We start from the raw sequence: 21,268 nt of genomic DNA, 5'->3' as shown, positions 1-21,268 counted from the left end.
GCCAGTCACTGCCTCTCTCAGCCTAAACTACCTCACAGGATTGTTGTGAGGATAAGATGGAGGGGAGGGGAGAACCACCTATGCCAATTTATGCTTCTGGGAGGAAATAATTCCATATACTGTATGGGGTTTTGATTGCCCCGCCCATCCCTTAGGTGAGGAAAAAACCCCGCGGCTTCCAAGGCTCGTCGCTTTCGTCCCTAGTAAACGTCTCTCTAGTCTAGAGCTATCTCTCTATGAACCCGGGGGCTGTAGCGTAGTTTCCGGTCTGTCCCTCTTCCTCCTCCACGTCGCCCCCTGACCCCGGAAGTAGGAGGGGCCTGCGAGGATGCCCGGTGTTGATGCTGGAATAAACATGGCGTTGTGCAGGAGCAGGAGAGGCGGTGGCGGTTCCTGCTTGGTTCCTTCGCCTAAGGCGGCGCTGATCCTGCTGGCGGCTCTGCTCCTGGGAGACCCCGCGCGGGCCCGAGTTCACCACCTCACTCTCAAAGTAGGCCCGCTGGAGAGGGACAGGAGGGTTGGGGGAAAGGAGGGGGAGGAGAGAAAAGGAGAGGAGCGAATCGGGCGGGTCACGGTGTGCCGAGGGTTGAAGCCGGCGAGGCAACTTCTTCCACCTTGCTAGGGCTGCGATCACTGTTTGCTCTTACTCGGCAGGAGACCCTTTGAAAGATAGTGGGCAGTGACCTCAGTGGGTTCTACTCTTGAGTAGGACTTCGTTGGATGAAGCCCATCCTTATCGTTATTGGTTTGTAGGCAGTGTTGAGGCTTACTCGAGAGGAAACCGTTGAAATCGGTGCGTAATGGATCGGAAATAACCAACAATAGTAATAATAATACTGTAATACCCAAGAGGAGACCTCTTGAAATTGATCCGTGTGGCTGACTCTGGGGTCACTGCCCTCCAGTGGGTATTGTAGGACTTAGATGGCTAGAACCTTTTTTGTTGTTGTTGTTGTAGCCAGAGTTAATGTTACTCATTGCAGGCCCATGGAAATTGATGGTTATGACTGACTTGGTGTCATTGATTTCCAGTAGGTCATCTCTGAGAAGGACTTAATGGGGTGGTTTTTATGGATTAATTTCAGTTGGGGGTTTGGCTGGGTTTTGATGCAGAAACTGCTTTGGCCACCCTGTATGATATCCCCTGGCAGAAGAGAGACATGGGAAATGCATCCCTGCCAATTCTTTACCTTAGCGGCTTTCAATACCATTGGCCATGGGTTCTTCTAGAGAAACTGTCTTGAGTTGTGGGTTGGGTGGTTCTGCTTTGTGGTAATTCCAGTACTACTTGGATGGTTGTTTTCAAGGGGCAATGCTTGAGAAGTGCTTTTCAGCCACATGGAGCCTTCAATGTGGGGTACCTCAGGGTTTGATTTCCCCCGCTTATGCTGATCAACATCTACATGAAACTGCTGAATGGGCTCATCAGTTCTGTCATCAATATGCTGATGACACAACTCTACTTTTCCTTTACATCTGTAGGTGTGGCAGTGGATGTGCCAACAAACTGAAGCTCAATCCAGATAAAGCACTGTTGGTGGGTGGTTCCCTAAGTCTGGATGGATAGGAGGTTGCCTGTTCCTGATGGGATTATACTCCTTCTGAAGGAGCAGGTATGTAGGTTAGGGGTCCTTCTGGACCTTTGACTTTGCTTGAGGCTCAAGTGGCCTCAGTGGCACAGAGTGCCTTCCATCAGTTTTGGCTGATGGCGCAGCTGTGCCCCATCTGGACAGGAATAGCCTATCCTCTGTCGCCTATGCTCTGGGAACCTCTAGGTTAGACTACTTCAATCCATTGTACATGGAGTACATTGTACTGCCTCTGAAGACAGTTTGGAAACTTCAGCTGGTGCAGAGTTCAGTGGGGAAGGACATATTGCACCAATCCTGGCCCACCTGCAGTGACTGCAAAGTAGTTTCTGGGCACAATTTAAAATGCTGGTTTTGACCTATAAAGTCTTAAATGGCTCAGGATCACACTGTGTCAAGGACCATCTCTACCCATTGGTGTTCAAAATTAGCCAGGTGCCTGTGCATTTGCACCTGGCTATCAACCACTTGTGACCAAGCGAAGATGCCTGGGTGCCAGAATGGTGCCTGACATCTCCACCATCTGAAGGTGCATGCCTGAGGATAATTGGATCTGGACTCTTTTTACACACTAATACCACATCCTGTAGAATTCTATTATGTTTTATCAGTACAGTTGGAATGAGTTTCATGAATCAGAATGCTTTTTCTGTGCGGCCTGAGCAGGAGCAGTGACCATTAAGAGGTAGGAATAGGCCAGTATATATGTAGACTGTCCCTGGATCACCTCAGAGCTGTATAGCTGCTTCTTGGGAGAAAAGCGATGATAAACCTAGACAGCATCTTAAAAAGCAGAGACATCACCTTGCCAACAAAGGCCCGTATCGTTTTCCCAGTAGTGATGTATGGATGTGAGAGCTAGACCATAAAGACCATAAAGAAGGCTGATCGTCGAAGAATTGATGCTTTTGAATTATGGTGCTGGAGGAGACTCTTGAGAGTCTCATGGACTGCAAGAAGATCAAACCTATCCATTCTGAAGGAAATCAGCCCTGAGTCCTTCTGCCAATTCTTCTAGTATCCAAGGCACATGTGGCAGGGATGGGCCACTTCAGGGGTTGTGCCCAGCCATGGAATTCCCTTCCTATCAATCTCCTTCTGCTCTCAGGAAAAGACTTTATTCAGGTAGTCATTTAGCCTTTCATGCTGCTTTGACTCTTCCCCATTTATGGCTTGTTGTACTGTGGTTGCTGTTAGGTGTTTGTTTATCCGTTGCTTTAAAAAAAACTATATTATTTTTTAAGTCAATGTAGATAGTACTGAGCTAGACCAAAGGTTTGGCTCAAAAGGAAAATTCTTATGCTTTAAGAAATAATGATGAAAGACCATTTCTGTCCTGTCCTTCCCCTTAGGAGCTCAAGACAGTGTACTTCATTTTTTCCTCTATCAACTCCCCACCTCATTTTATCCTCTTTATCCTAACTTCTATGACCGGTCAAACGATCACATTTCAAGATTCTTGGCAATGTAGGGGACTTGAATTTTAGTCTCTGTCACACGCCCCTCCCCAAATCCTCACAACAATCCTTTGAGGAGGTTAGGCTAAGACAGTGACCACTTACTCAGTGAGCTTCATAGCCAAATGGAATTGGAACTTGGGGGTTTCCCACCTTGGTGTTACTTATACACAAACACCATTAATGAGGGCTATTGTACTGTAAGTTCAGATCTTTGAAAGTCCTCTAAGTTCAGGATATCAATTATTTTATCTTATGGCAGCTAATAGCACCAAACTTTTAAGATGGTAAAGCGCAGGATCATATGAACCTGCCTTATCTGGGAAAGGGCTCAGTGGTAGAACATCTGCTTTGCATGCAGATGGTTGCAGGTTCAACTCATGGCATCTCTTGCTAGGGCTGGGAGAGGCTGCCTGACTGAAACGCTGGAGAGCTGCTGTCAGTGAGTGTATACAATATTGGACTAGGTGGATCCAATGATAGGACTCAGTTTAAAGCAGCTTCCTATGCACACTGAGTCAGGCTGTTGGTCCATCTAGCTCAGCATTGTTTACACTTAACTAGCAGCAACACTCCAGGGTTCAGAACTGATTCTTTCCTGACAATGCCAGGGCCTAAACCTGGTGCCTCCTGCATCCAGATCATGCAGCGTAATGTGTAGACAAGCCTACAATCATAGGGGTTCTAAAATATGCTTCAATCCAGGTCACATCCATGCTTTACATTTAATGCACATGGCTTCTCTGAAAGAATCAAGGGAACTGTAGTTAACCACTCAGAGTCGCAATTTCCAGAGGTCTTAACAACCTACAGTTCCCAGGACTATTTGGAGGGTAGGTCACATGTTGGACTTTCTGCATGCAAAGCTGGTGCATCCCCCTAAAAATAAAGGAAGATTCTAGTCTTTGCAGTTTGTACTTCTGGAGGAAGGGCTGAGTGAATCTGGGAAGCTGCCTTATAGCTCAGTATTGTATATGGCAGCTCTCCAGGGTTTCAAGCAGGGAATGGATATGGTGGGGATTGAACCTGGGACCTTCTGTATGCAAGGCAAAATGCCCCATCACTGAGCTGTGGCTATTCCCTGGATCCGCATACATAATAAAAATTGGGGATAGCCAGTGTGGTACCTTGCATATCTTGTGGTCTCCTATCAGCCCCAGCCAGAACAACTAGTGGTCAGGGATGGTGGGAGCTGGAGGCCAGGCTTCAGTGCTGGGGGTCGGGGACATTCCACAGTGTTTGAACCCTGGCTGAGAAAGCCCTGCCCTTTGTAAGCTGAGCTTCATTCCATGATGTGGCATGTGTTGAGCTAAGCATACCAGAAGGTGTGGATGGCCTGGTTTGCCATCATCTTAGGCAGTGTTATAATTGCACCCATTACTATATTGTTTCATCCCCTCCCGTTTCTTGTTCCGTTTTCTCTGAAGCTGTCAGGAAAGACCAGGCAACAAAAATGCTTACGCATTCTTTAGCTCAGGGCTCAGTTGAGCAATGTCCCTTTTAGCAGGTCATTTCCTTCTGTTGTAAGGACTAGTGCATAATGTTTGAATGCCTCAAACTAGAAAACTGCAGCTGAACATAAGCTTCAGGTTAATTTGCCTTCTCCAAGCTCACCTTGTCTTTGTTCTCTTCATTACACAGGGACAAAAGAAATAAACATGTAAGCTATTGGGCACTTTGTAAATCAGGGGTGTGGAAACTTTTTGAAGATGAGTGAGTGCCCCATTCCCTTCTGGACAACATTCTGGGGGCTTCATGCCAATGGTGGGCTCGGCCAGAGGCAAAAGTGGGCCAAGCCATGGATGTGACTCACCCACCTGCCAGCCAATCAAAGCTTGGAGATTTTTATACATACAGAGAAATGTGAGGGCCTGGAAAAAACCCCAGAAAAATTCAGGAAGAAATTGCAAGAAACTGGAGTGCAAATATTTCTTTGCTTCAGTTTCACATCAGCTTCTCAGTTGTTTGTTTCTGACACGCCCTTGTTTCCCCTAGTGTTTTCTGTCCACTCCTCCCCCAGCCTTTGCATCTCCATGTCATACACACATCTCTATCCTCCATTGAGGTAATCAAAAGGCATTGTCACAGTTCAAGGGTGTTCCAGCCAAGCAAAAGCACTTGAGAAGAGTGTGAAGGGGTGTGGCCTGGGGAAAGGGGTGTGGCCCTGGAAGTGTACTGAGAGCCAGATAGAGAGGCCTAGAGGGCCGCTTCTGGTCACCAGACCTGAGGCATTCCCACCCTTACTGTAATCCACTTCAACTTTCTAGGGATGTTTGCTTAACAGTAATGTTGAAGTTAACAAGCATAATTTTTCTCTCCTAGTGCTTTGTTGCTTGCTACTTCTAACTTTGTCAGCATTGCAGGAATGCAACCCTCTGTCTGAAAACTGTTCTCCACCCCTAGAAGCCATTATTTGGCTTTCTGTGTTGTATAAACAAGGCTACTGTTTACTGTTCTGGTTGCAGCACCTCAAAAAGGATTTTGTAGAGCTGGGGATGGGCCGCTAAACTGATTAAGGAGCTGGATCAACTCCTCTGTGAGGAAAAGTTACAACTTTTTGAGGCTTCCAATTGGGGCATCTGGTTGGCCACTGTGAGAGCAGGAGGCTGGACTGGAGGAACCTTTGGCTTGAGATTCAATCAAGTACAGTGGTACCTCGGGTTACATACGCTTCAGGTTACATACGCTTCAGGTTACAGACTCCGCTAACCCAGAAATAATACCTTGGGTTAAGAACTTTGCTTCAGGATGAGAACAGAAATCGTGCTTCAGCAGCGCAGCAGCAGCAGGAGGCCCCATTAGCTAAAGTGGTGCTTCAGGTTAAGAACAGTTTCAGGTTAAGAACGGATCTCCAGAACGAATTAAGTACTTAACCTGAGGTACCACTGTACTTGTTTTGCTTTTCGTTCTTGGGTGGCCTGAAGTCTGCTGCACCTTATGTCAAGTGACCTGAGGTCATGTCAGCAGGAAGTCAACAATGTTAACAGGTACAGCTTAGCACACTGTGCTGAGAGGTAAAGCATTTGCTTAAATTAGCTCTATTCCAATTGGAGGTTAAAACTATGAGAGCTGGGCTGGAGGACCCTGTTCCCTTTCCCTTTGGCCCCAGGCAGCAGGAATAATGGCGTCCAACAACATCTGCAGAAACTCAAGTTCTTCACCTCTGTTTTAGAGGATAGGGCTGTAGCTGAGCACTAGAGCCTCTGCCCTACAAGCAGAATGTCCTGAGTTCATCCCTGGTGTTCCAGGTAGAGCTGGGAATACTCTTTGCCTCTGAGATGCTGGAGAGATGCTGCCAGTCAGTGTAGGCAGTATTGAGCTGGACTGACCAATGGTCTGACTCGGTGTAAGGCAGCTTCCTACATTCCTGTTTGACTCTGCATTTTATTCAGAACCATGAGGACTACAATGTGGTAAACAAAGGGCCCTAATTCAGTGGTAGAACTTCTGCTTTTCTTGTAGAAAGAAATGGGTCCAGTGCATGGCATTTCTAGGTAGAGCTGGGAAAGCCTGGAGAGCTACTTCTAGTTGTGAACTAGGTGGGCCAACACAATCACAGAATCACAGAATCGTAATTTTAGAAGGTACCCCAGGGGTCATGTGTTCTAGTTCAACCACCTAAACTGCAGAATTTGCAATGCAAATTTGCAGTACAATGCTTTGACTCATTATAAGGCACCTTGCAATATTCCTGATGTAATGCATCTTTTGAAATCCTCAGATACAGTGGTGCCTCGCAAGGCGAAATTAATCCGTTCCACGAGTCTCTTCGTCTTGCGGTTTTTTCGTCTTGCGAAGCACGGCTATTAGCGGCTTAGCGGCTATTAACGGCTTAGCGGCTTTAAGAAAAAGGAAACAAACTCACAAGAACTCGCAAGACGAAACGTCTTGCGAAGCAAGCCCATAGGGAAATTCGTCTTGCGGAACGACTCAAAAACCGGAAAACTCTTTCGTCTTGTGCGTTTTTCGTCTTGCGAGGCATTCATCTTGCGAGGTACCACTATATTTGAGTAAGAGCCTGCTTAACTGATCTCCACTTAAGACTGCAATTCTGTGCAGACTTGGGAGTGAGCCTGATGGACTCTTGAGTAACATAGTTGCACTGTAATGAAAGCTGAATCCTGTATTGATCTGATTAGCCACTGTAGGAAAAACAGGATGTGGACCAGAATAGCCAATCTGTGTGATTCAGTGGGGCTGTGCAATGCTCTGTATATAAGATATCCCATGGAGCACACCGGGACTTTCCTAGTGATTTTGCAGAGAGACTGTAGCTCTACTGTAGAGTTTGGTGTGCAAATAAAATGGCTGTTGTACCATTGGTGTGGCCAGGCTTCTGTATCTTTGCTTGCAGTGGCAAGTGCACCCCAGCCTTTCTCCCAACTTTGGCATTGCTGAGATGAGTAGAGCCCCAGAAGATGTGAACAGTGATCCCAGGTGGGATATTTGGTGGTGGCAGGCTTGACATTGAAGGTGGCCACTGGGTAGGCATGTTCCATGGAGTCCCTCACACATGCAGGACCACCTTGGAAAGCACCTACCACTAGAGACGTCCCCCCCCCCTTTCACTGTTGCACAATTCCTTTGGCAAATTCTCTTTCCTTTAGTGGGGAACCTCCTTGGCCATTGTATGTCCAAGATGCTGGAATCTCTGCACCTTCAAGGGCAGGATTCTGGTGGACCACAGCATATGAGGCCCCTCTGGTTTAGTACTTTTGAGCCTTGTGCATTTATTATTTTCATTTATTTATTATTGCATCTATATCCCCCCTTTTTCTCCAAGGAGGTCAAGGTGGCATACAAGGCTTTCCTCCTCATTTAACCCCCAGAACGATTCTGTGAGGTAGATTAGACTGAAAGAGGCAGTGACTGGTCCAAGTGAGTTCCATGGCCGAATGAGGATTTGAACCCTGGTCTCCCTGGCCCTAGCCTGACACACTAACCACTGTACCACACACTCTATTATTATTCATTAAACCTATTAGCCCCTTTTAAAAATGAAAATAACTGTTTAATTTAAGGCACTTATACGCTGTTTAATTGCTAGCATTTGGGTGTGTGACATGCTTAAAAATAACTATACAGAGAACAAAATGATAAAAAAGTAATGCCATTTGTTAGGAGGTTTGCCATGGTCTTCTGATCCTCATATGCATGATTGGTGAGCTGGTATTATGGTTTGTCAAGCTGCAAGTACAGACATGCGCCATTAAGCAAGAGTATGGATGGGGTAAACGAAAGTCGATGTGCGAGGCTGATGCTTGAAAGTAAAACTATGTTGACTTTATTTTTCTCCCTTGTCAGTTTCCTCCATCACATCTTACTCATTACCCTTGCTGGCCTGGAGTTCTTTCTCAGAAGTTGCAAAACACCTGTAACCGAAACCGTAGAATAATGGGCTGCATAGATAACATATACATTTGAAATCTCAACATGGTTCTATGACTAATTCAGTCTTGTGAAATTCAGGGGCTGGGCGTGGGGAGACACCAATCCAGCTAAAAGTTAAGCATTTTAAAAATCCTGTTAATGGTAAATTGACATGCTTATATTGCTTAAAATAAGGGTTTGAACTGATAGTTAATGCATTTCCTTTTTTATTTCCTGGTCTGTGATTCCCCCACCCCAAGTTACTGTATTACATGTATATAGTTCTTGTCTGAGCATCCTTGGACTCCCCTCCCCCCTCACCAAATATTTTATTGTTTTCACATATTTATACAAGAAGTAATTATCAGCAACAATCCCCCCTCCAGAGCACCAAATTTATATTTAATTACATTTAACTTTCAAGTCATTTCAGTTTTTAAACAAAGGTATCATTTATTTCACAAGTTGCCATGTGTCCTTGGAGGCCTATAATCATGTTCTGTTGATTTTTCATATGTAATAAAACTTTGCTAGGTTGATTGAAAAGTAGTGGTTTTCTTGTCCAGCTCTCTTGAACTTCTTTATAGTGGCAGGTATAGGGTTTACCGGTAGGTGTTCTTTATAAACTGCTTAGAGGCCTTCTGTTGAGCAAGCGGCATATAAATTGTTTTCAATTAAAAAAAAAATACTATGCAAGGTTGACTGAATTCTTCCCTCTGTCTATTTTGAAAAAAGGATGGTGGCTATGACTCAAAGCAAGTTATTTCTTCAGACTTCAGCTGTGAGATGTGGTTAGGGTTTGTAAGAATTCCTCACTCTTTTTATATATATACACATATGTGCATACACACATGTGCACGCGCGCGCACACACACACACATTAGCTGACCCAGTGATTTCAGAAATCCCCACAGGACATGAAGAAAAAAACCTCCCCTGCTGTTGACCCCCAGTAGGTGGCTTTCTTACGTAAAGGTAAAGGGACCCCTGACCATTAGGTCCAGTCATGATCAACTCTGGGGTTGCGGCGCTCTAAGTAAGTAAGTAAGTAAGTAAGTAAGTAAGGCTTTCTTAAGTAGTGGAAAATGCAGGTTCAGCATTCAAAACTTTGAAACATTCCCATGCTCTTGTTAATCATTGTTTAAAGATCCCCCCATGCATCCATACTTGGCTTTTGTGTGTGTGGATATGCCCCCATGGGTGTTGGCCACCATTTCCAGTCCTGTTTCATGAAATCCTTTAGTTCCCTCATTGTATATGGGCTGCGGTGATGTTGCCCCCTGCTGATTAAAACCAGAAAGTGTTGATCTTCAGATTTCAGGTGCTCCAAGTTTGCTCTTGTTTGTGTCTCAGTGATAAATCTAGCGGGTGTCTTAAGAACCTCTGTCTCTGTAGCGAGTCCTGGACATTTCACATGTAACGGATTTCCATTGAGTAAATGTAACACACTTCTTAACTGGAAGTAATGGCCAGACAAACAGCGCTGCAGATATTGGACATCCATCAGCAAGCCAGGTGTGTGCACTTGAGGTTGGGTGTGTGTGGGAAAACAGAACCATAAGGTGTATCTTGGGCAGGGCAGATTGTCATTTGAATGAATCGCTCCTTGTCCGCCTTCCATGGCGCAGGCAGAGACTTGCAGCTGTGGTTTTATTTTGCATTTCTTGGGTTGCTGGTGCAGATGTAACATAGCAACACATGGTGTCCTCCAGATGTTCTTGGACTCCAACTCTCATCAGCTGGCTCAGGCCTGATGGGAGTTGGAGTCCAACAACATCTGGAGCAGCACCAGGTTGTTGAAAGCTGGCACACCTGTCCCTTTTGGTGGGGGCGGTCAGTATGGTGCCTTCTAGATGTGACCTTTTGGCCAGGTTGCCTGCGGCTGATAGTAGGTGGAGTCCAAACAACTACAGGACATCAAGATGCCCTGCATTGCTTTTATATATTTACTGCATTTATATCCTAACTTTTTCTCCAATGAGCTCAAGGTGGCATATATGTTTCTTTTTCTCCCTTATCTAATCCCCACAAGAATCCTGTGAGGTAGGTTAGTCTGAGAGAGGCAGTGACTGGCCCCAAGTTCACCCAGCGAGCTTCATGGCTGAGTAAGTATTTGAACCCTGGTCTCTCTCAGGTTCTAGTACAGGGGTTGGCAAGGTTTACCTCTCCTGGGCCGGTTCATTCCAGTGGAGATCCCTCCGTGGGCCAGATTGTGTGCCCATGATTTTTGGCGTCTGCGCAGAAGTGATTTTCAGCATCTGCGCAGATGAGATTTTTGGCGCTGCGGAAGCGAGTCTGTGCTGTTTTAGCGCAGCGGGCAGGGACTCACTGAGCGGGCGGCTCAGTTCGAGGGTAGCTTGTGGGCCAGTTGAACGACCCCCGTGGGCCACTTGTTGCCAACCCCTGTTCTAGTATAACACTCTAATCATTACACCAGTGACAGGCTGCAAGAGCCTATGCTCCCACCTCTCTAGAATGCCATTCTTCTCTCCCTCAGTGGACTTGACCAGGTTAACAGGTATGTCAGTACCACTTTTTAAACCAAGGTTGCCACTAACCAGTTTCCCTCTCAACCAGGGTTTGCTAACTAGTTTCAAACCCTGGTTTTCAAATCCTTCTTCAAGGCAAACCCAGATTGACAGTAACCATTGTTAAGGTTAATGCAAATGAACGGAGGACATCATGTTTGTGCAGAGCACATTATCCTGGAGCCTATCCCCCATTATACCTTTAACCACAATGAGGCTAAGACTATAATTATATCATGGTTTTGCTCATTTTCCTCCTCTATCTCCTAATGGCATCAAAGCCCAAGGCGGCTAGAACGTGCTGCTCATATTTTTGTTATGATTGACCAGATGGTTCCCCTTCAAGAATCTTTGGCAATGCCTGCCTAATTCTGATAATTTCCCTCAAATCCTTCAAGTATACTTCAATCTCCACTTGATTTGGAATTCTTCCTGGCTTGGACTTTCCCTTTGTGGGCTTGGTAAAGATACATCATTGGCTTAGGGGGCTGTTCAGAAGCTTCCATTCAGGGGGCTCTGGGCACTTAGTGCTTCAGTGTCAAAGCATTTAACATATGTTTGGATTGCAAATAGTGCCTGAGTAAAACTTAGCTAAATACCACCCACAATTTCTTCCCCTCCTTGGCAAAGAGCAGTATGAATGGTAGGAAGAGCATTGAAGTGTGTAAGGAACTGCACTGAACTGTCAACCTGTGCATCAGCATGCAAAACGATTAGCTGTCTGCAATAATTGGGAACAACCAAACAGACCCAGAATAGGCTGCCTTGCCTTTCAGAAGCTCTGCCCAGCCCAAGCACAAGAATCTGCCTATAGTCTGCTAAGTAACCAATTGTTTTACATGCCGCTTCTCTTCTGCTGTGGGGAGAGGACTCTACAGCCTTAAGGACTAAGGGCATTGCCCATATGTAAAAAAAAATCTAAGGTTATCAAGATCTGATGCATTTCCAGGAGGTATGGAATGGTAGATAACAAGAAGTCCCTTCTTTGGGTCCCTTTGCCATATTGGGTATGGTGTGTAGGCTACTGGGGTGACTATTATTTGTACTTGGTAAACTACTTAGAAACTTATTTTGGTGTTAATCAGTATATAAATTAATATAAAGTAAATGATTTTATAAAGTCGTCCCTTCGATGTGGTGAAGGTATCCTGTCCCCTTAGCAAAAAAACACCCCCAAAACATAATATGGTCCCCTCCATGTTTGACGGTGGGGATCGTGTTCTTGGTGTCATAGGCAGTATTCCTCCTCCTCCTCCAAACACGGCGAGTTGAGTTGATGCCAAAGAGCTCGATTTTGGTCTCATCTGACCACAACACTTTCACCCAGTTCTCCTCTGGGTCATTCAGATGTACATTGGCAAACTGCAGACGGGCCTGTACATGTGCTGTCTTGAGCAAGGGGGCTCTGCAAGATCTCAGTCCTTCACGGCGTAGTGTGTTACCAACTCTTTCCATGGTGACTATGGCCCTAGCTGCCCGAAGATCATTGACACGTTCCCCCCGTGTAGTTGTGGGCTGCTTCATCACTGTTCTCCTGATCATTGCAACTCCACGAGATGAGATCTTGCATGGAGCCCCAGACCAAGGAAGGTTGACAGTTATTTTGTGTTTCTTCCGTTTGCGAATTATTGCACCAACTGTTGTCACTTTCTCACCAAGTTGCTTGGCAATAGTCTTGTAGCCCAGTCCAGACTTGTGCAGGTCTACAATCTTGTCCCTGACATCCTTGGACAGCTCTTTGGTCTTGGTCATGGTGGCTAGTTTGGAATCTGCTGGATTGATTGCTTCTGTCGACAGGTGTATTTTGTACAGGCACTGTAACGAGCTGGGATTACAGGTAAGACCTCTCCCTTACAGCAGGTGCTTCTAATCTCAGCTCGTTACATACAGTGAAGATACCAGGTAGCCTGACATCTGGCTGGTTGATAGGGGATCAAATACTTATTTCACTCATTATAATGCACACCAGTCTCTGACTTTTGTCTTCTGGGTTTCTGGGGTTTTCCTGTTGTTATTCTGTCTCTCACAGCTACAGTAAACCTACCATTAAAATTATGGACTGGTCATTTCTTTGTCAGAGGGCAGACAGGCAAATTTAGCAGGGGATCAAATACTTCCCCCCCTCACTGTAGGTCTAGCCTCATCCTCATCCTCCCTCCCTGTTGAGTTCTAAAAGGTGTAACACTGAGACTGAGGATCAGGAAGCTGCCAGGCAGGGTCACCCTTATAGAGGCAAGCAAAAAGTAGCTGGCTGTTGGTAGACTTATCCATAGAATTGTAGAGTTGGAAGGGACCCTGAGGATCAACTAGTCCTACCTTCTGCACTGCAGGAATATGCAGCTGTCCTATATAGGGATTAAACCTGTGACCTTGGTGGTATCAGCACCGTGTTCTAACTAACTGAGCTATGCTGAAACACTTGAGGTCCATGGGGCAGCATCCCACCTGCCCAAATGGCTCCCCTCTGTTCCTTGAATGACAAGGCATTCATCAACCCCAGTGATAAGCCCCCTCCCTGCCCATCCCTGCATCAGCTTGCCTCACTGCAGCTTGAAAAGAAGCCCTGTTTCCTTTTTTCCAGGAAGACATACGTCAGAAAGTCCATCTGAACACCTTCGGCTTTTTCAAAGATGGCTTCATGACGGTCAACGTACACAACCTCTCAGTAAAACCGGTCGGAGTGGGTGTCAAAGACTACCTGGTAGGCATCCCTTGTGTATTTTGCCCCCCCCCCAGCTGAAGGAGCACCCCCCATGCCTTCATGGAAGGGTTGGGCAGTCAAAGGGAGGGTCATGTATTGGGATCAAACACCACTTGGCCCTTTGCAAAGGTCTATCCTTTTGAGCTAGAAGTGGTGGTGGGAGCCCTTGACTTTCCAAATGCTGCTAGACTTCAATTCTCATCAGACTCGGGTAACTAACAACCAGGGATGATGGGAGTTCCTAGAATTGTAGAGTTGGAAGGGACCCCAAGGGTTATCTAATCCAACCCCTGCAGTGCAGACATCACAGCTACAGAATCCTTGGCAGATGGCCATCCAACCTTCGCTTAAACACCTCCAATGACAGTGCCACTTTCTGAGGGGGGCATTGTTGTTGTTTTAAATTTCATTTATGTACTGCTTTAGCAAAGTTTTTCTAATATGATAAATGGCTGCTTTTATCAAGAAGTAAAAAGCTTGATTACTGTTTTTTATAACACATACTTAAAATCTGTTGAAAACCTTAAATTTTAATGCTTCTTTCTTTGAAAAAACATGTATGTGCTTTTTTCTTTTTTAGGTGGGATTCAGTTTAGACCGAACACGGAATGATGGATTCTCCACCTATCTGGTAAGGGCATAGGTTGAGCACATTCTAGCTCAGACAAGACCAATTAGAACACCCAAATTTATCATTGTTTTCTGCTGAGTTCTTTTGGCTAATGAAGAAGAATGCTCTGCCTTGTACAAATTCATCTTGGACACAACATGGACTGAGGTGACAATGTATTGGTAGTACCTCCTTAGATTTATGTCTGCTTCTCTGAAAAGTGATGTTATTGCTACGTGAAAACCTCTGGTGGACCTATCCAGCTGTAAAAGAGAGCGAGAGAGACAGAGACAGAGACAGACAGAGAGAGAGAGAGAGAGAGAGCCTTTTCAGACAGAAGTAGCAGAGAGAGAGAAATATAGGATCCTAAACTATGTTTATTATCTATATACAGTGGTGCCTCGCAAGACGAAATTAATTCGTTCCGCAAGTCTCTTCGTCTTGCGGTTTTTTCTTCTTGCGAGGCACCGTTTCCCATAGGAATGCATTGAAAATCAATTAATGCGTTCCTAGGGAAACCGCTTGCCAGGCTGGCGGTGCGGAGAAGGGCTTTTCTCCGCACCGCAAGCCTTCAGGACAGGTACGGGAACAGAGGGGAAGGTGCGCAGCGCTTTCCCTCTGTTCCCGGGGCTTGCGTGGGAGGAGGGTTTTTCCTCCCCGCCGCCAACATTCAGAACAGCATTCTGAATGTTGGCGGTGGGAAGGAAAACCCTCCTCCCACCCCAAGTCTTCAGGAAAGCCATCCGATGCCGCGCAGCGGGAGGAGGCGTTCCCCCACCCGCCCGGCATCGGAGCTTCGTTCCGATGCCGCGCGGCGGGAGGAGGCGTTCCCCCCCCTCCCGGCATCGGAGCTTCGTTCCGATGCCGCGCGGCGGGAGGAGGCGTTTCCCCCCCCCCGCCGCCCGGCATCGGAGCTTCGTTCCGATGCCGCGCGGCGGGAGGAGGTCCGAGGACAGTGGGGAAGACGCGCTGCGCTTCCCCGCTGTCCCGGAGATTTCCCTATGGGCTGTTGTCTTGCGAGGCAAGCCCATAGGGAAATTCGTTTTGCGAAGCGCCTCCAAAACGGAAAACCCTTTCGTTTAGCGGGTTTTCCGTCTTGCGAGGCGTTCGTCTTGCGGGGTACCACTGTAGATGGAGAAAATGCCAGGAGTGTTTGCAAACCTGTAATCACTTATTTGATGGTCAGAGCATGCCTAGTTACTTCTCAATGATAGAAAATTGTCTTGTCAGTTATAGAGAACTGGTACCAAAAATTGCTGTAATTATGGCAGTTTCTGAGAAGCTTGCTCATTATCTGCGCACCTTGAGAGGGCAAACAGAACTCCAAAACTATGCAGCAAATGATGGAATTTTGTATTACATTTGTAGTCGATAACAAGACCTAGAAGGTCACAGGTTCCCGTACCCACATTAGATGCTTTGGGTGGCTCTTGTTCTTTCCTCATGTCGCCCAAGATCTCTGGTTTGCTTGTTTTTTACAAGCAAGCAGTACGTATGTTTTATTAAATAAATAAATAAAAAATATAAACAACTTTCTGGCCTTTATGCCCTCTTAAATCTGTTTGGAGAAATTTGCAAGTAATTTGATTTTTGTCCTTTGTTCTGGTTTTATGTGTTCCTTGTTTGAATTCAGAATAAAGAATGAATAATAAAAAAAATTGACAAGCAAACTCCATAGGCCATTTACTTCCTCCCCTGATGCAAGAAGGTGGCAGGTGTTTAGAATCATCAGCTTTTGCTTACTCCTTCTTCTCCAGGATGAAGAAATGGAATATTGCATTTTGAATAAAACACCAGACCATGACATCTCAGTCACCCGTCTGATACTGGACTTCACAAAGAAGATGTAAGAGACGCTTCTCATATCTCTCCATTCTCTCACCCTCCACCCCCAATTTGGAGCCTGTAACAGAAAGCATAGGCTATGGGAAACAAAATTACAGCCCAGGGGCCTCATTCCCTCCTGGGAAACATTCCAAGGGCCCCATAACAGTCTTGAGCGGGGCCAGAAATAAAGGTGGGCTGTGCAACGGATATGACGTTTAGGAACATATGCAAGGTCCATCTAGCTTAGCATTGTCTACACTGATTGGCAGCAGCATTCCAGGTTTTCAAGCAGTAGGATGGACATTCCCAACACTACCTGGAGATGTTAGGGATTGAACCCGGGGCATACAAGGTAGGTGCTCTGCCCCCTGAGCTTTTCTTTTTTTAAAAAAACACACCAATAATAATGAATAATAATAGTACAAAAAATGTGCACCCTGCACCAGAGACCATTATTTATCATAATTTTCCAAGTTTCCAAAAATTTAACACTTTCTGAGATAGTTTGACCCCTTTCTGCTTTAACAGTACAAATTCCACAAATGCCTTCCATATTTCCTCAATATAATTTCTCTTGCATATTCCCCTTCTTTGATAGCACACATGAATTTATCATTAATCTCTATGTTCCACACTTTATGCCATTCTATTTGAAATCTACCTTGCTTTAGGTGCAGGCCTCTTTTAAAGGACTCGCCCTGTATATAATAGGCTGGTTTCTACACACCCAAGCTTGGCCCTGAAACCCTGGAGAGCCAGTCATTGTAGACAGTTCTGCCCTAGATGGACCAGTGTTCTGACGGCATAAGGCAGCAGTTTCCAGGGTTCCAATGTCATCTCATATATTTTTTCTACCCATATAAATATTTTTGTGCTATTAAAGCATTCCCTCTTTCTCCCCAGTGTGCAAGTCAAGCCCAAATCCAATATTCCCCAGTTGCCAGAAATTATATTTGATGACACTGATGGGAGTGTGAATGTGGGAAGCAAGCAGAATTCAGGTAAGTCTCTCCTACTTATGGCTGGCCATTAATTTAATGAACAGCTTCAGTTGCATGCTCTATATCACAGTCCTGTGTCTTATCAGGAAAAGGTGCATGCCAATGGCCTGTCAGTAGAGATCACTACCGCAATGCAGCTACTGGTTCCAGTGACTTTAGAAATGGATTTGGCCTAGTTGTCTGTCAGTGGCAGTTAGCCCTCCTGGCTGTACAGAACCTGCAGGAGAAAATGCCAGAATTAGCCTTCTTGGATCTCTTTTACTGGGGGAAATCAAAACTTTTTGCTGACAGGGGCCCATCTTCGTTAAGCATCCTGTTCTCGCGGTGGCTAATCACTGGGAGATCTATATGGGAGAACCACAAGCAGGACGCAAGCAACTGATACACAGGACCATTGCTGCCTCCAGTTACAGATACAGGGCATAGCCATCATAGCTGGTAGCATGAGAGTACTGAGCACATAGGACTGATGGTCTCAGTAGTGCAGACCACTATGTAAATGACCAAGGTCCCTGTTCTCACTCTTGTGTGTTTTATGCCTCTAGATCCTAAGCAACCACAGTCCAAGCAAAATGTGACAGAACTCCAGGTAAGAGGCTGTTGCCTTATTTTGATGATGATGATGATGATGATTATTAAGAATATGTAGCAACTAGGAACAGAATGGACATACACAAAACAGAAAAATGTAAGAACAAGTACACCATCCAAAGAATGTGAAGAGCATAAGGGGAAAGGGGAGAGCCAAATACTGAAATTATCATCTAAAAAAGTTGTAGGATAATAGAACTGTGAAGCTGGAAGGGATCACCCAAGATTCATCTATTCCAACTCCATGCAATGCAGGAATCACAGCTAAAGAATCCATGACAGATGGAACCCAACCTCCGTTTGAAAAACCCTCCAGTGAAGGAGAGTTCAGCACGTTTTGCGCTGCCAGTACAGGGATAAATCACAGCATCATAGAGTTGAAGGAAAGTTTGAACCTAGTGACAAACACAGGTTTGCCATCCGTGGCATTGGACACTTCTGGGGATTGTCAGAACTTTAATGCTGTTGCGCTGGGTAACACGGCCTTTATATGACTGCAGTTCACAGGGCAGGAGCAGCAGAACCTTTTTTATGTCTCCCCCCGCCCCCATGTAATGCCCTCCCTAGTGAGGTGTGTATGCCTCTCTGTCAATATTCAATTTCAGGAGGGGTTTGAAAACAGCTCTGTTTACCCAAACTGAGGAACCCTGTTCCTGGCAACCCTTTTTAGCTGTAACTTCTTTTAGAAAGTTTTTAACTAACTCCCCTTTCAATGTTTTTGATTGTAATTGTTTTTAGAATGTTTTGATCTGCTTTTGCTTGTTTTTAATTTTAAATTGTGTGCCTGTTTACCACCCTGGGCTCCTTGGGGAGGAAGGGTGAAATACAAATTCAGTTAACCACAACTTTTTGCATATCTTAAGGCTGCGCAGATGAGGGTTTTGCAATCAGCATTTTCTTTGATGAATTCAATCTGTTCCTAATGAATTGGCAATAGCTTGACTTTGTCTCAATTGCTCCTTGATCCAGTTGCCACCAGAGAAGACACATCCCATCCAGAGCAAAGATGGTGGCTATTCATTCCAGGTCAGTTCTCCTGAAACATAAGTCGGGTGCGTGAGTGTCTGCTTTGCTGGAAGTTGCCTAAAATACCACTTTCTCCATCTTAAACTTGAACAATCACCAAAATCTGTTTCAAAAGCCTTTCTTGGGGCCCAGAAATCTGAAATTTTGGGAATGCTTCATTTTTTCCATTTATGTCATTACAGTTCTTTGTATCTTTATTGTTATGAATTACATGGGAGTTGCTTGATTTTGGTGTCCACTTGTTGAGATGTTTTCATTTATTGTTTATGACTTTTAATTTTTTTTTTTACATTTTTGTGATTGTTAAGGTGAATTATTCAACTTCTTCAGTGTGCTAAGCTGTCATTAGTATTGTTTTAACTGTGGAAAGGTGGTATACAGATCAGTGATGGTGAGAAATGGACAGGAAGCCAGTGCCATTGGTGCATAATCAGTGTTCCATATTCCATCTCTCTGGATTCCACCAACACCTGGGCTGCCTCCTTTTTCTCTCTCTCCCACTGTTTAAAGTTTCCAAACCATCTTCAGAGTCAGCCATAATTTCTTTTACAATAATCTCTGTCTTAAAAGTCTGGTCCTTCTGTTCTGATAGCATCACTTGGGAGAGCACTCATCGATTTGTAACTCAGTTTCGTAAGCTGCTTGGAAGCTTCTCTCTTGGGCAGAAGCAGTATAAAAATTAATAATGCTGAGCTGAAAGCAAGAAGTTGGTTTTAGAGTCGGAGCTATTTATTATTTATTCGGGGCATTTGTACCCCAAAAAGCCTCCCATTGTGGCTTACATACAATCAGTGCCCACAGGCTTACAATCTGGAAACAAAACCATAAGACAAAAGGGAAAAGGAACAGGGAGGGCAGAGGAAAAAATTAAACTCAGGCACCAATTCTTAAACAATTGTTTACCTTAGTTGGACTACTTTAAAGTGGAATGGCTCGTGAACATTTGCACAGATTGTTGACATTTCCTTTCTTCTTCTCAGTTCTCCTTCAACATCACCTCAGAAAACCAAGAAGGCCTCTACAGTCTGTATTTTCACAAATGTGTCCCGAAGAATGAGCAGCTCCTCTTCACTCTTGATGTGAGTTGGGCTTTAGTTTCCTTTTTTTTGCTTTGAACCCAGACTCCTCACCCACCCAGCTCCCTCCTGGTGTTCTGGACTGCTTTGGGAGAGTGTGAGAAGGACATCCAAAATATTTATTGGCTAGAAATGCCCCATGGTATCTCAGGCGCACCATCTAAATTGGCAGCAGTTGCCGTATATTGGGACTGGTGGGGTGGAAGGCAGGGAGCTACAGCCAGTGACGTGCCCAGCCAGAGTTGGTGGTTGGCAGAGCCAGAACCATACCAGGCGGAGCCAACTGATTCTGGTTTTATTCTCCTTCTCCTCCCCCCTCCTGAATTCTACAAGGGGCAAAACAGACTAAGGAGGAGGAGAAAACTGACAACTAGGGTCACCCTCTGGACTGGTTCTAATCAATATGGCAGGCAGGTGGGGGCTGGCTAGGAGCAGACAGAGTTTGGTGGGGCAGTGGACAGTTCACCCAAATGGAGCAACCTCTGCTGATCTGAATTCTCCGTGCTGATACCTCCTTTTCAATTTTCCTAATTTCCTGGCTTGAACCTCTTTTTAAAACTGCTTTAATTGCTACACGGTTTTTTCCTTTTACATTTGTCTTGTTTTATTGCATGTTTTAATTGTTGGTGCTTATTTTAATTTTATTTTTTGAATAACTTTTTATTGGGTTTTATAAACAGGAATCGTAGGAAAAAAATAAATGATAGAAATAAACAGACCAAATCTTCTCATGTCATTTGTACATCACAAACATAGCATAGTAAATTCACAGTAATATCTACAACACGTGGTTCATCACTAGTGGTCAACATCTAGATTCTTGATTCTTGAATTGGTTTAAAGAAAAATGATGGGAAAACAGGATTGAACAGAGATAACAATTAACATTGTATAGCGTGAATGTTTATTTTGATCAAATGTGCCAGTTTTTTAAATAATGAGTTTTATGCTTGCAAGCGGCTTAGATGCAGCTTTGGCAGTTGAGTGGTGTATACACATTCAGTAAATGACGATGCTAATAGTGCAATGCTTTGTCTGCTTCCAGATTGAGATTAAGGAGAAGAATCCAAGCAGCTACCTCTCAGCAGGAGAGATCCCTCTCCCTAAGCTCTACATCTCCATGGCCCTCTTCTTCTTCATCTTTGGAGCCGTGTGGATCCACACTCTTCGGAAACGCAGGTAAAGTGGGGATCCTCAGCAAAGCAGCCACTCATTCAGAGAGAGCCAAATTTCTGCAATCAAATAGATAAATGCAAACATAAAATCCATCAGTTTAAAAGAGCATATATACTCTTGGCTCCACAATGCATAGTTTTCAACAGTTGGTGCTCAGATGTGAGATCTGTTTCATACATCTTAGATATATGTCAATCAAGTCAACATATCCCTCTGAAATCCAGGGTCGGGGTTGATGTGTGCAAGACTTGGCCACCAGTCACCTGTAAAGACCTCCTGTTCTGTCTCGCCCCTAGCAAGCCTGCATTGCTGTGTA

The 21,268-nt window shown here is 45.0% G+C and overlaps 1 protein-coding gene across 3 annotated transcripts in view; it reads left to right on the top strand.

The window, feature by feature from the left end:
- The first annotated feature begins 291 nt into the window (after positions 1 to 291).
- GPR107 (G protein-coupled receptor 107) overlaps positions 292 to 21,268 on the top strand; it is a 47,320-nt gene continuing 26,343 nt past the window's right edge. For 2 of the 3 annotated variants that reach the window (XR_014003919.1, XM_081178785.1), the window contains exons 1-9: positions 292 to 490; positions 13,526 to 13,645; positions 14,226 to 14,276; positions 16,013 to 16,101; positions 16,986 to 17,083; positions 17,629 to 17,672; positions 18,644 to 18,700; positions 19,681 to 19,779; positions 20,822 to 20,955. Coding sequence is in view for 1 of the 3 variants with exons in the window: in XM_081178785.1 (XP_081034911.1) it covers positions 329 to 490; positions 13,526 to 13,645; positions 14,226 to 14,276; positions 16,013 to 16,101; positions 16,986 to 17,083; positions 17,629 to 17,672; positions 18,644 to 18,700; positions 19,681 to 19,779; positions 20,822 to 20,955 (854 nt within the window). In the remaining 2 variants the exon portion in view is untranslated. The remainder of the gene's footprint in view (positions 491 to 13,525; positions 13,646 to 14,225; positions 14,277 to 16,012; positions 16,102 to 16,985; positions 17,084 to 17,628; positions 17,673 to 18,643; positions 18,701 to 19,680; positions 19,780 to 20,821; positions 20,956 to 21,268) is intronic. The other variant, XR_014003920.1, reaches the window with a different exon arrangement.

The sequence above is a fragment of the Podarcis bocagei genome, assembly GCF_964188305.1.
Source record: "Podarcis bocagei genome assembly, chromosome: Z".
Lineage (NCBI taxonomy): Eukaryota > Metazoa > Chordata > Lepidosauria > Squamata > Lacertidae > Podarcis > Podarcis bocagei.
The sequence above is the reverse complement of the archived record's forward strand: the minus strand, read 5'-3'. Positions and strand labels throughout refer to the sequence as shown.